Source organism: Kwoniella dendrophila, chromosome 9, assembly GCF_036810415.1.
Source record: "Kwoniella dendrophila CBS 6074 chromosome 9, complete sequence".
Taxonomy (NCBI): domain Eukaryota; kingdom Fungi; phylum Basidiomycota; class Tremellomycetes; order Tremellales; family Cryptococcaceae; genus Kwoniella; species Kwoniella dendrophila.
This window is the reverse complement of record NC_089484.1, coordinates 378,421-389,730: the sequence shown is the minus strand read 5'-3', so window position 1 is coordinate 389,730 and position 11,310 is coordinate 378,421. Positions and strand designations below refer to the sequence as shown.

Below are 11,310 nucleotides of genomic sequence, written 5' to 3'. Positions count from 1 at the left end.
GATGTTTGACACAGTTTAATTGTAAGAGAGATCGTTATTTGGTAGATTGCTTATAACCTAAAAAGGAGTTTAAGGATAGAAAATGTTAGTCAATTGTCGTCAAGGGCATGAGCTGATATATACATACCTTTAACATCCAATACTATATTACCGCATATCGCGCATAATCCCTACGATAGATAGATAATCAAGTCTATGTCAATAATCCTAAATCCTATCCAATGGTTGTTCCATTTCATGAAAGCTTACCTTCTTATATGCACATTTTTGACATCTCGTCGCGTTATTCTGCTGTACTGATTGCTAAATTACCGATATATGTGTTAGCTCATTACGACCAAAGAAATCTAAATGAGGCCCAAGTGAAATCGACTAAACTGAAAAGAGAGGATACTGAAATAACTCACTTTACAATCAATACATTTATTTCCATATGGATTTATACTACCTTTTTTCGTTCCACTTCCAGCAGCACCAGGTTTAGCATAAGGTGAAGCTCTTGCTCTTGCAGATAATAATTTATTTTCACCAATTTTACGTGTTGATGATGAAGGTTGAAATGGATCTGGTGCTGCTACTGTTGATAATTTCTATAAAGATCAACATAAGATTCACATTAGCAAAGAATTGCTAATATAATGATGAACAAGGCTAAATTGTGACCTTTGAATTCATTGCGACAGAGTTGTTTAGAAAGCGTTCTAAAAGAAAGAGAAAGCTTACCTTTTCACATTTCTTACACACCATTTTGTCAACTTGTTGTCTATCCTCTGCTTTAGTGTACTATTTAGGCAGAGTGTATGCACTGTGAAATATAATGTTATTTTGACTTGTATTTTCCTTAGTTGATGATAATAGCTTATGCAAAACAAATATACTCGTAATGACGCTTTGGAGGAGACTTATTTTGTTATTGAATTGCCACCCAAATCATCAAATCGTAGATAACGGTTAGGTGCGCCATAACTTTGTGATGGAAAGATTGACACGCGCCTAAAAGGTGAATCAGGGTATACAGTTCAGTGACGCATTGCTACGACCGTGTATACATGACCGTTCAAAGGCGATGTTAATGTTGATGTCAATGTTTATAAGGTAGTCAAGACAGACAAATACTGTAGCTCTTATACTTACGCTCACATCGAGACAACAGCTTCAACAGGACTTGTAAGCTATCTAAACGATCTACTTCAAATCACTCATCACCAATATCCACACCTTCATCTCTATCAGCTCGAATACATCATGGATCCTTCAGTCCCTCTCGTTGTGGATAATGGTACAGGGGTGAGTTGAGTATCCAAAGGTGGTTGGTTGATATTGTAGTCCGAGTGACAGCTAATAGACGTTTTGAATAGTTTGTGAAATGTGGTTATGCAGGATCTAATTTCCCAGAACATGGTAAGTTAATTATATAGAAACAACCGAAGTCGTTCAACAGTGAGATGATCATATCAAGTAAAGTACTGAATATCACTCTTAATCCGATGATAAAAAATTAGTTTTCCCATCAGTTGTTGGTAGACCGATCTTAAGAGCAGAAGAAAGATTAGGTACATCACAAATAAAAGATATAATGGTTGGTGATGAAGCATCAGAATTCCGAAGTTTTTTACAAGTTACACAACCAATGGAACATGGTATAGTTAAGAATTGGGAAGATATGAAACATTTATGGGATTATACTTTTCAAGAAAAATTACAAGTTGATCCAAGAGGTAAAAAAGTTTTATTAACTGAACCACCAATGAACCCAAAAGTTAATAGACATAAAATGGCTGAAGTTATGTTTGAAGAATATGGTTTTGGTGGTGTTTATGTTGCTATTCAAGCTGTTTTAACTTTATATGCTCAAGGCGAGTTTTGTGTTTTGGTTATCATTTTCATCACTATTCACAATCTGCGATATCTTATCTATCATGATGATTATCGTTGTTACGATAAGTTGAATTAGTCTTCAATACTGACGTTACCCTTTTTTTATATCAGGTTTACAAACTGGTGTAGTTGTAGATTCAGGTGATGGTGTAACACATATCGTACCTGTTTATGATGGATATGCTTTACCACATTTAACAAGAAGATTAGATGTAGCAGGTAGAGATGTTACAAGATATTTAATTAAATTATTATTGATGAGAGGTTATGCATTTGAAAGAACAGCAGATTTTGAAACTGTTAGAGGTATAAAAGAAGCTTTATGTTTTACAAGTTATGATTTGGAAAGTGATAAGAAATTAGGTGAAGAAACTACTGTTTTGGTTGAGAATTACACTGTGAGTTGGGACAAATATAAAAGCGGTTCTGTCTGTTCGGTGAAGAAGTCATATCATCGTCGGTTTTGAAGTCGTTTGGCAGCTATTAGAGAGACGTCCTACAGCATGTGCACCTCATCTATTGGGACTTGTCGAGCTAACGATACGTTTGAATCCTCTCCATCACAGCTTCCAGATGGTCGAGTAATCAAAGTCGGTTCAGAAAGATACGAAGCTCCTGAATGTATGTTCCAACCACATTTAGTAGATGTAGAACAACCTGGTGTCGCAGGTAAGTCCGATCAGTTGGATCACTTCATATGTTACCGTTTTCAACATTAGCTAACAATGATTTATTACTATAGAACTCCTTTTCCAAACCATTCAACAAGCTGCTGTCGATACAAGATCAGAATTATATAAACATATTGTACTTTCAGGTGGATCTTCAATGTATCCAGGTTTCCCATCTAGATTAGAAAAAGAAATGAAACAATTATATCTTACTAGAGTACTTGGTGGTGATTCATCTAGATTATCTGTGAGTACATACACCATTGATTCACTCCTCAAAATCCTTGTAAGGTAACTTGCTAATTTGATGATATTTGAAATTGTTTTGCATGTATCGTAGAACTTTAAAATCCGAATTGAAGATCCACCAAGAAGAAAACATATGGTTTTCTTAGGTGGTGCAGTTTTAGCTGATATTATGAAAGATAAAGAAGCTTTCTGGGTAACAAAGGAAGAATGGGATGAACAAGGTGTAAGAGCTTTAGATAAATTAGGTAGAGGTGATTAAAATGAACATGAAAATAAAAATATAGGATAAAGAGAAATATTTTTATATAGTTGTAAAACAAACAAGGATCACGAAATCTTGATTAATTTGAGATGAATAGTACTTTTATACGGATACATAGGTTTTCGGGACTGAGCACAATCACTTATATAGATTGCAAGTTTCTCGAGCTTCGCTGCAGTGCTTCATAATGCTTGGCTTTGAACTGAAGTTGTTGTCGGGCGTCTGTTCAAAGTGGTAAACCATCGCTCAAGCGAGTGAAAACCTTGTAACAGCCCTTTAAGAAAGTGATATTTGGAAATAAGCCAAAAAAATACATGCCCGAAACAAGATGAAAATGATAGCAAAATCTAGCGATCTAGCGCTTTTATAATATAGATAAAATGATCTATTGACCTCTACCTCTACCACCACCGAAACCACCTCGTCCACCTCTTGGTGCACCACCTCCTCTACCTCCACCAAATCCACCTCGTCCTCCTGAAGCACCACCTCTTCCACCTCCGAATCCTCCTCGTCCACCTGCACCTCCTCTAGCTGAGAATCCTCCTCTGCCACCTCGTCCTGGAGGTCCACCTCTACCACCTCTACCACCAGCTCCACCACGTCCTCCACCACGTGCACCACCTCGTTCTGTAAGGACGAACCAATATAGAAATTAGCTCCAACACATAATTCATCCCAAAGGAAAATAGTGAAAATGTATAATGGTGAATCAGATATAATATTTAAAATAGCCTCAAGAACACTTCTTTTTCTGAGTGTTTCGGAGTGAGCTGAGTTAATGTATCATCATTCATGGGGAGGAGGGGGAAAGGGATAAGGGTATGTAAAAGGATCGAATTTATCGAGATGAGGGGAAAGGAAAAGGCACATCAAAAGCAAAGCAATGGGCGGATATATATGAAAGACACTTACTCTCGACTGTAATTGATCAAATGACATGGGTAGAATAAAGGAAAATGTTGTTAATGGATAAGACGGAAAGAAGATGAGGAAAAGCGTTGATGATGGTGATAATTAGCATTTGAGCTTTTCCCTGTTTTCCAAATGTAGAAAGTATGATATATGTAGAGGTGATGATTTGGGACATATGGACATATGGACATACCTTTACCACCTGCAGTTTTTGGTTTAGGTAAAAATCTTTCTATAGGTAATAATTTTTCACTTGAGATATAAACTTTATCATCTTTTTTAAATGAAGTTGATAACATTCCTTGATCCATTTTAATTGTAAAATAAACTTGATTTATTGGACCTAAAATTTCATCAATTTTACCAATTTGAGTTTTATTTTGTAAATAAATTGGTGCATTGAAATATGGTATTTTTGTTGGGGTTATTAATGAACATAACATTTCTGATTCAACTGAATGTGAAAATAATCCGATTTCTATATTATATCATAACATAAAAAGGTAAGGATAATTAGTAAAGCTCTCTCTCATTCATTAGTCTTTTGGAGAAACTAAATCTAGATCGGATATTCTCTTCTCTTCTCTTCTTTTGTCATTCTTCACCTTCATATATCGAGAATATCCCTTATTAACATTCTTATTGAATTGCGCAAATAGCTTATATCTCTACGCTGTATTCCCTTTACTACTAATTCCCTCCCTATACTTAATACCCTATAGATAGACAGAAGTTCGATAATTGAAAGACACATCCATCAACTCACCTTGCACAGTCTCTGGAGGTCCAAAATCTCGTTGTCCAAATCCACCTCGACCACCTCGTGCACCACCTGTTTTTCGTTAATAGCAAGAAATCAGTTTTAACCAATAAAAGATTCGAGTGACCCGAACCAGATTTCATGCAGGTTTCATCGCAGCATTGTCAAGGTATACATGATTCATAGCAAGATGCTACCTTTTACATACCTCGGAATCCACCTCGTCCTCCTCTATCACCACCACCTCTACCTGAAAATCCACCTCTTCCACTCATGTTATATGTCTATTACTGTCTTGAAGTGAAAAGATTGTCGAATGTGTCGAATTCTTAGTTGATTACTCTAGCGATAGACAGGTCTATTGTTCCTCTTCGCTGTATATCTTATTGGTTGTTATGTAGATAAGTTGTGAATGCTGTAAGTAACGATATATATCCTAAGACTTGCATTTAACTTTTCAACGACCACTGCTAAAAGACCTCGAAAAAGCAAATTGTCATTCTTTTGAACATTTTGAAAGGTATCTTAAATGGGGTATTTATACAAGTAAAATCCCAAAATTTCGGTTAACCGTGTATATGAGCTACAGCGTGCACCACACGTGGAGGAGGGTGGGGTAGATTGTGGGGTAGAGCTAAACTGAGTGTCCGGATGAGGACGATAGCACATACATAGCAATAACAATGATCATGATGATATTGTATGTTCCTACTCTATTCTCTATCGATTGATATCACTTACAAGATATTTAGAGACTGAAAAGTATGGGACGTAAGTTGACTCACGAATAAAGCGAACACAGCTAATTCACTTCACTATCTATGCAGTAACATTTTCCTCATTATGGTCGCGACTATTTTCAAAGAGGGAGACCAAAGTCTTAATACTGGGTTTGGACAACGCAGGTAAAGTGAGTGTGCTTGTTATCAGATTACTATCTAAGCCACACCTCAGTCATAACCCTAAGGCTTTATAGGGAACTAATAATCTATCGTATTAATAGTCAACAATACTTTATCGAATAACGATGGGATCAGTGGTAGCATCAGCACCAACAGTAGGATCCAATCACGAAATATATGATTATAAGGGAGTGAGATTCGGTTTAATTGATATAGGTGGACAAACTTCTTTAAGATCTTCTTGGTCACAATATTTTCAAGGTACAGAAGCTATAATTTTAGTTATTGATTCAAGTGATGTAAATAGAATGAGTATGGTTAAACAGGAATTGATGAAATTAGTTACTGATGAGGTAAGTCATATATTCAGGTACAATTAACCTCTATTAACTTATTACTAACGAGTATGCTTCTCGACTACTCTTTTTAGCAATTGAAAACATCTTTATTATTGGTATTAGCAAATAAACAAGATTTACCTATATCGCAAGGACGTCAAACTCCCGCCCAAGTTTCAGAAGCTCTAAGTTTGACCGATTTAAGAGAAAGAGAATGGCAGATTATGGGTTGTAGTGCTTTGACTGGTATTGGTCTGTTTGAAGGTATGGATTGGTTAGTGGGTAAATTGGAAGCTAGAGGATAATCACCAAGTCAGATTAGTGAAATTTCACTCTAAGTTGTAACTCCTGAATTAGGATCATAGAGAGCTGAATTTACGCGACAAAGGACAATGGATATCGTATTCTAATGTGGAGAAAGAGACAGTAGCTTTGTCATCGGTGCACGCGAATCGAGTCGATCAGTTTTAGTTCGGAAGGTAATATACTGGTGACGGACAAGATTTAGAAAGTATAGTAACGATCTTAACGACTCTTCCCCTATAAGGAATCCATTTTTGGTTTTTGGTGATCCCGCAATCTTAAATAGATATTTGTTTTTTTTTTAGATTCCACAACATATAGTATACCTCTCATATGTGTATGTATAATATCCCTTTGAGTTCGCTGGATTTTGCCCTGAAATGAATGCACATCTACATTGTGGGATCAAGATTATCGATTATTATCTACTATGATATGGAATAACTACTCTATCTCTCGCATAACGCTTAACGCTTAGAAACCACCGCTTAAACCAACACCACCTGTACCAGCTCTTGAAGCGGCACCTCTACCGAAAGAATACCAAGTTCTTTCACCTTTTAAAACTAATTTACCTACTCTTACAACTTCTCTTGCGAAGATTTCACCAAAACCTAAGAAAACACCATTAACAAAAGGTAAAAATAAGTTTATACCTATAACAGCTAAAACCCTCTTAACAGTTAATTGTGATGGATTGAATAAACTCAATGTTAATGATGGTGGTTGTGAAGGAGGTTGAGAGGGTTTATCTTTGTTTGAAGAAGATGAGGGGATATTAACTAAATCATTTTCTGATTCTTCAGAATTTGATTGTGGTCTTGAAACTTCTTCACCTGAACCTGAACCAGATCCTGATGAGCCTGATGGTTGTGATCCACCTCTAGATAATTCTTCCCATGCTCCAGATGTAGTCTGTGAAACTGAAACTGGATCTTGGAATACAGGTGGAATTGGATCGGTTGATGTAGTTGGATCGTATGATAACTAAAAGTGGAGAACAGGAATTAGTGACAGATTCTTCGGAGGAGCGACATATGTGAATCGCATTCTGAATGAGTTGTATTCGCCATATGTAGATGTCATAAAATAGAACTTACAGGTTTGACATGATGTTTCTTATCATCTTTACTTGTTGTAGCTCTTGAATCAGTTTCAATTGCTGATGAAGGAGTTGTTGATGATTCTCCTTGTTTTTTATCATTGTTTCCAACTAATTCCCAAGCTTCTTTAACTTTTTGTTCTCTATTTGATGACATTGTATTAGTTTTAAAATTATTTGATGATGATTTTTTTTCTTCATCTTCTAATTCTAATTTTAATTTTTCTTCATCTCTTTTTTTCTTTTCTTTTGCCAAGTTTTCTTTTTTCTTTTTTTCAATTTCTTCTTTTAATTTTTTTTCAGCATCAGCATTTTCTTGTTCAATTCTTTTTCTTGTAGCTAAAGCTTTTTCACGCGCTACTGAACTTTCAGCTAACCATTCTTTTGTATATCCTTCTAAAGTATCTTTCCATTCTTCTAAACCTTCAACAGGTTCACTTTCTGCCGCTTTCTTTAATGTATCTTCTGGAATTGTAGTAATTTCATGCTCCTTCTCTACACCTTTGGCTGGTGCTGGAGGTGGTGGTGGTAAGTTGAATGAAGATTCCAAGGCGGACTGTAATACGAATGACGGTTCAAGTTAAATTATAGATCGTCAGTAAATATTTATGGTTCTCTTCCGATGAACAAGTTTTCGGCAATTATCAGAACAAGATGAACAACTCACACCTAAACTATCTTCTAAATCATTACTCATTGTTACAGTCTCTAAATCTTTTTCAGCTTCTTTCCTTGTATCAGACATATGAGTGATTTGTTTGAAAGAGAAATATAATCAATAGCAATTAATAGTTTGTAAATTACCTTGATGTGATTGAATGACGTTAAAAAGAATCAGAAATCCGAAATATCATCCTTAAATAGTTAAATATCTGGAATTCATTAGACTGCTTGTGGCACGCAATCGATTATTAACCTTGGGGTCTCCACATTATCTCACGTGGTCAAATGGTTCATATCCCGAATTTACAACTAAAGAGTGGAGGTTGAACAGCATTTATCAACAATAACAAATCAAGAACACAGCATACTACGAGGTCGAAATCTGATATCTACTTGAATACATATCGCTACAACATCAAGAATGCCTTCTCATCCATCATCTTAAACAGTGAAACGATCATCTTAAACTTTATAGCTGGGAAAGTTATATTCATCCGAGATGTCGATCTGTCCAATCTGTGGTGAAAGCCAAAATGCAGATGAGACTGCTTTTGCGTATCATGTAAATTCCCATTTCGAAGCTGGACCTTCAACACCTTCGCTTCGGCAATCAGACCAGGGGACAAAAACAGAGAGGGATGAAGATCATGCCAGGTGAGCTATGTACAATCCGGTCCTACTTAAGACCGCTGACACACGGCAGATTTGAATAGCCTAGAAGAAGCTTGCCCAATATGCGATTTTCCATTATCGTTCATCTCTCCTACAGAAGCTCAGAATCATGTAAATTCTTGTCTTGATGGTAGATCTCCAGCAATTGAAACTCAAGTACAGCAAAATAAATCCTTCGATCAGGATCAGGGTATGGACGATGAAAATGATTACGATTTTACCGAAGATTTCAGTGTAAATAATGCTACTAGTCTTCAGAGTAATCGTAATAAGAATAACGAAGCTGAAGATGAAGGCTGGGACGGTCCTGCTAGACCTGGAGGATGGATGGATTGGGCAGGAAGGAAGGTTGATAAAGGCGATCAGTGGTGAGCAATATGATACTTCATTGAAGAAGCGTCGAAAATAACCTGAAGAGAATAGGTGGGATCCTATTTACGGCTCAACTACGGATATACCCAGTAACTTCTCGCCTGGTAAGCTGAAGGTGTTTTACGAGTATTAAGAGGGACTAATTCATAACTTTCCTCATCATAGGTGTAATACCTATCCTCGCTCAGACTCTACGTACAGCTTCTCATCAAGGGATAACTCGTCAAGCGGTGCTTTGTAGAGACGTTGTACATATTAAGGGAATATGGAGATTTGATATGGGTAAGAACGAGATGCTTCCGTCATGGCATCAAAGTATGGCAAGCTGACTTCATTTTATACTGTACGTATAGGCTGGGGTTGCGGATATCGAAATGCTCTCATGAGTTTATCTTCAATACTTTCAGTCTCAGAATACCAACCTATATTCGATCGTCAGAGTAATGGTTCTGACCCTGGTGTAAGAAGAGTACAAGGTTGGATACAAGAAGCATGGGAAGCAGGACATGATCCTGAAGGCAAAAGACAACTGAAAGGGAAAATTTTGGGTACAAAAAAGTGGATAGGTCCTTCTGGTAAGTGAAATATACGTGTTCATTTTCAGAGGAGTTTTAGCTGATATGATTTCGCTTAGATCTGTATGCCATGTTCACATATAAGGGTATACCGTGAGTTAGCCATTTTTGCTTTGATTCTGCTACCTAGCTAATATATCACATTCCAGGTGTAAATTATGTGAGCGACTTTTGGTTAGATTTACTGACAAACCAGCTGACAATTGACTATTGCGTTCATATAGATGACTTTCCAAAACCAAAAGATCCAAAAGATGGTTCGAGAACCGCACATATCGCTCTTCAGAAATGGGTAAAGGCCTACTTTGTGAGTATTAAAGAGCACACTTGTCATAACCACTTTCTATACTAGTCCAAAATTCTGTTTTGTCTGTTAAGACAAATTGCATTTGCCCTTCATAGTCAGAAGAGACTCCAGCCAAGCAGGGCCAGCCGAATGAATCAGCTTTTGATATCTTGATGAGGACTTCAGATGAAGGAGCTGGAAGAGGTGAAGTCGTACGGATTTCAAAGAAATTCCCATTGATACTTCAGGTGAGCTTTCACAAATTGAGCAGCGTTTAGCCAGCGACAAGCCCACATATCTCACTTATATCTTAGCATTCTGGTCATTCTCGAACTATAATAGGATATGAAGAAAATGCAAGAGGTGATATAAATCTTCTATTGTTTGATCCAGGAAGGTCAGTTAGCTTCAGACTTGTCAAAACCGATACTTCCACGGATCGCATTAAGCTAATTAGCTTTATATCCTTTCCTTTAGATCAATGCCAAAAGACATACGTTCATTAGCTATATCCAAGTTGAGTAGAAATGTAGAACAGGCCATACAACACAAAAGACAATCATCAGCATCTTCAGCATCAACATCAAGACCTAAAATATCGAAAAAGCGTTCATCATCAATATCAGAAACACATGAACCCAGACCATTTTCACCACCATTTACAAATGGAAGAGCTGAGATTGATTATTCCTCAATGTCAATATCTGCTATTGATAATCAAACGTCTACCAACGAATTGCACTTTATGAAAAATGAAGAAACTCTACATACTAGAGGTGGTATACAGACATCTAATTCTCAGAGTATACCAATAGAAGAAGATGAAGAAGTAACATCGACAGGATGGGTAAGAAAGAAATTAACTAAAAAACTTCAATCGAAATTAGAAAATGATATCGGCGGCGAAGTCAAAGGCGAAGAATCATTGGATATTCTAAAAACGTTGAATTATTTTAGAATTAATTTGAGTAATCTATCGAAACATACTGAATATCAAATTCTAGCTTTTGAACATCCTTCAGTAGTATTAGGTAGAGAAGAAAAAGAAAAAAGAAAGATTATTACTAGTACTACTGTTAGAGCTTAAATATCTTTCTGGAAGACAATGAAGTAGTTAATCAATAATTAATATCTGAGGTCGTAGATAACACTATTGTCCAGGACATTATGTAACATGTAACACGTTTTATGTATTATGTCGTATTCTGTAAATCATAGAGTAAGAATACTGTATTGTTATCTATCAATAGCAATAATGCATTCATTCGTTAAATGTGTAAATGTAGTATAGTCGTGTCGCTTGAGAAGTACGTTGAAAGAAATTATGGGTACAGAACGTTAAAGCATGAAACACGGAACTGT

General features: G+C 36.4%; 6 protein-coding genes across 6 annotated transcripts; 3 read left to right on the top strand and 3 right to left on the bottom strand.

Moving 5' to 3' along the window:
• Window positions 1–34: 34 nt before the first annotated feature.
• On the bottom strand, window positions 35–747 carry L201_006569 (uncharacterized protein; the record flags this gene model as incomplete). Its single annotated transcript, XM_066222288.1, has 5 exons — window positions 35–57; window positions 128–170; window positions 250–303; window positions 408–590; window positions 724–747. 5 exons carry the CDS (start codon window positions 745–747, stop codon window positions 35–37), a joined length of 327 nt encoding a protein of 108 aa, XP_066078385.1.
• A 498-nt stretch (window positions 748–1,245) lies between these two features.
• Window positions 1,246–3,057, top strand: L201_006568 (uncharacterized protein; the record flags this gene model as incomplete). The annotated part of the gene is made up of 7 exons (XM_066222287.1): window positions 1,246–1,287; window positions 1,359–1,401; window positions 1,503–1,856; window positions 1,990–2,276; window positions 2,445–2,547; window positions 2,621–2,796; window positions 2,890–3,057. The coding sequence occupies 7 exons, from the start codon at window positions 1,246–1,248 to the stop codon at window positions 3,055–3,057; spliced, it is 1,173 nt and encodes a 390-aa protein (XP_066078384.1).
• Window positions 3,058–3,445: 388 nt separating this feature from the next.
• L201_006567 (H/ACA ribonucleoprotein complex subunit 1) lies at window positions 3,446–5,010 on the bottom strand (the record flags this gene model as incomplete). The annotated part of the gene is made up of 4 exons (XM_066222286.1): window positions 3,446–3,690; window positions 4,169–4,453; window positions 4,742–4,807; window positions 4,944–5,010. The coding sequence occupies 4 exons, from the start codon at window positions 5,008–5,010 to the stop codon at window positions 3,446–3,448; spliced, it is 663 nt and encodes a 220-aa protein (XP_066078383.1).
• A 489-nt stretch (window positions 5,011–5,499) lies between these two features.
• L201_006566 (uncharacterized protein) lies at window positions 5,500–6,280 on the top strand (the record flags this gene model as incomplete). The annotated part of the gene is made up of 4 exons (XM_066222285.1): window positions 5,500–5,506; window positions 5,563–5,645; window positions 5,739–5,990; window positions 6,068–6,280. The coding sequence occupies 4 exons, from the start codon at window positions 5,500–5,502 to the stop codon at window positions 6,278–6,280; spliced, it is 555 nt and encodes a 184-aa protein (XP_066078382.1).
• Window positions 6,281–6,752: 472 nt separating this feature from the next.
• L201_006565 (uncharacterized protein) lies at window positions 6,753–8,125 on the bottom strand (the record flags this gene model as incomplete). The annotated part of the gene is made up of 3 exons (XM_066222284.1): window positions 6,753–7,265; window positions 7,379–7,936; window positions 8,048–8,125. 3 exons carry the CDS (start codon window positions 8,123–8,125, stop codon window positions 6,753–6,755), a joined length of 1,149 nt encoding a protein of 382 aa, XP_066078381.1.
• A 417-nt stretch (window positions 8,126–8,542) lies between these two features.
• L201_006564 (uncharacterized protein) lies at window positions 8,543–11,035 on the top strand (the record flags this gene model as incomplete). The annotated part of the gene is made up of 11 exons (XM_066222283.1): window positions 8,543–8,697; window positions 8,757–9,083; window positions 9,139–9,191; window positions 9,253–9,369; window positions 9,441–9,662; window positions 9,722–9,755; window positions 9,812–9,822; window positions 9,887–9,969; window positions 10,065–10,196; window positions 10,263–10,345; window positions 10,426–11,035. 11 exons carry the CDS (start codon window positions 8,543–8,545, stop codon window positions 11,033–11,035), a joined length of 1,827 nt encoding a protein of 608 aa, XP_066078380.1.
• Window positions 11,036–11,310: the final 275 nt, after the last annotated feature.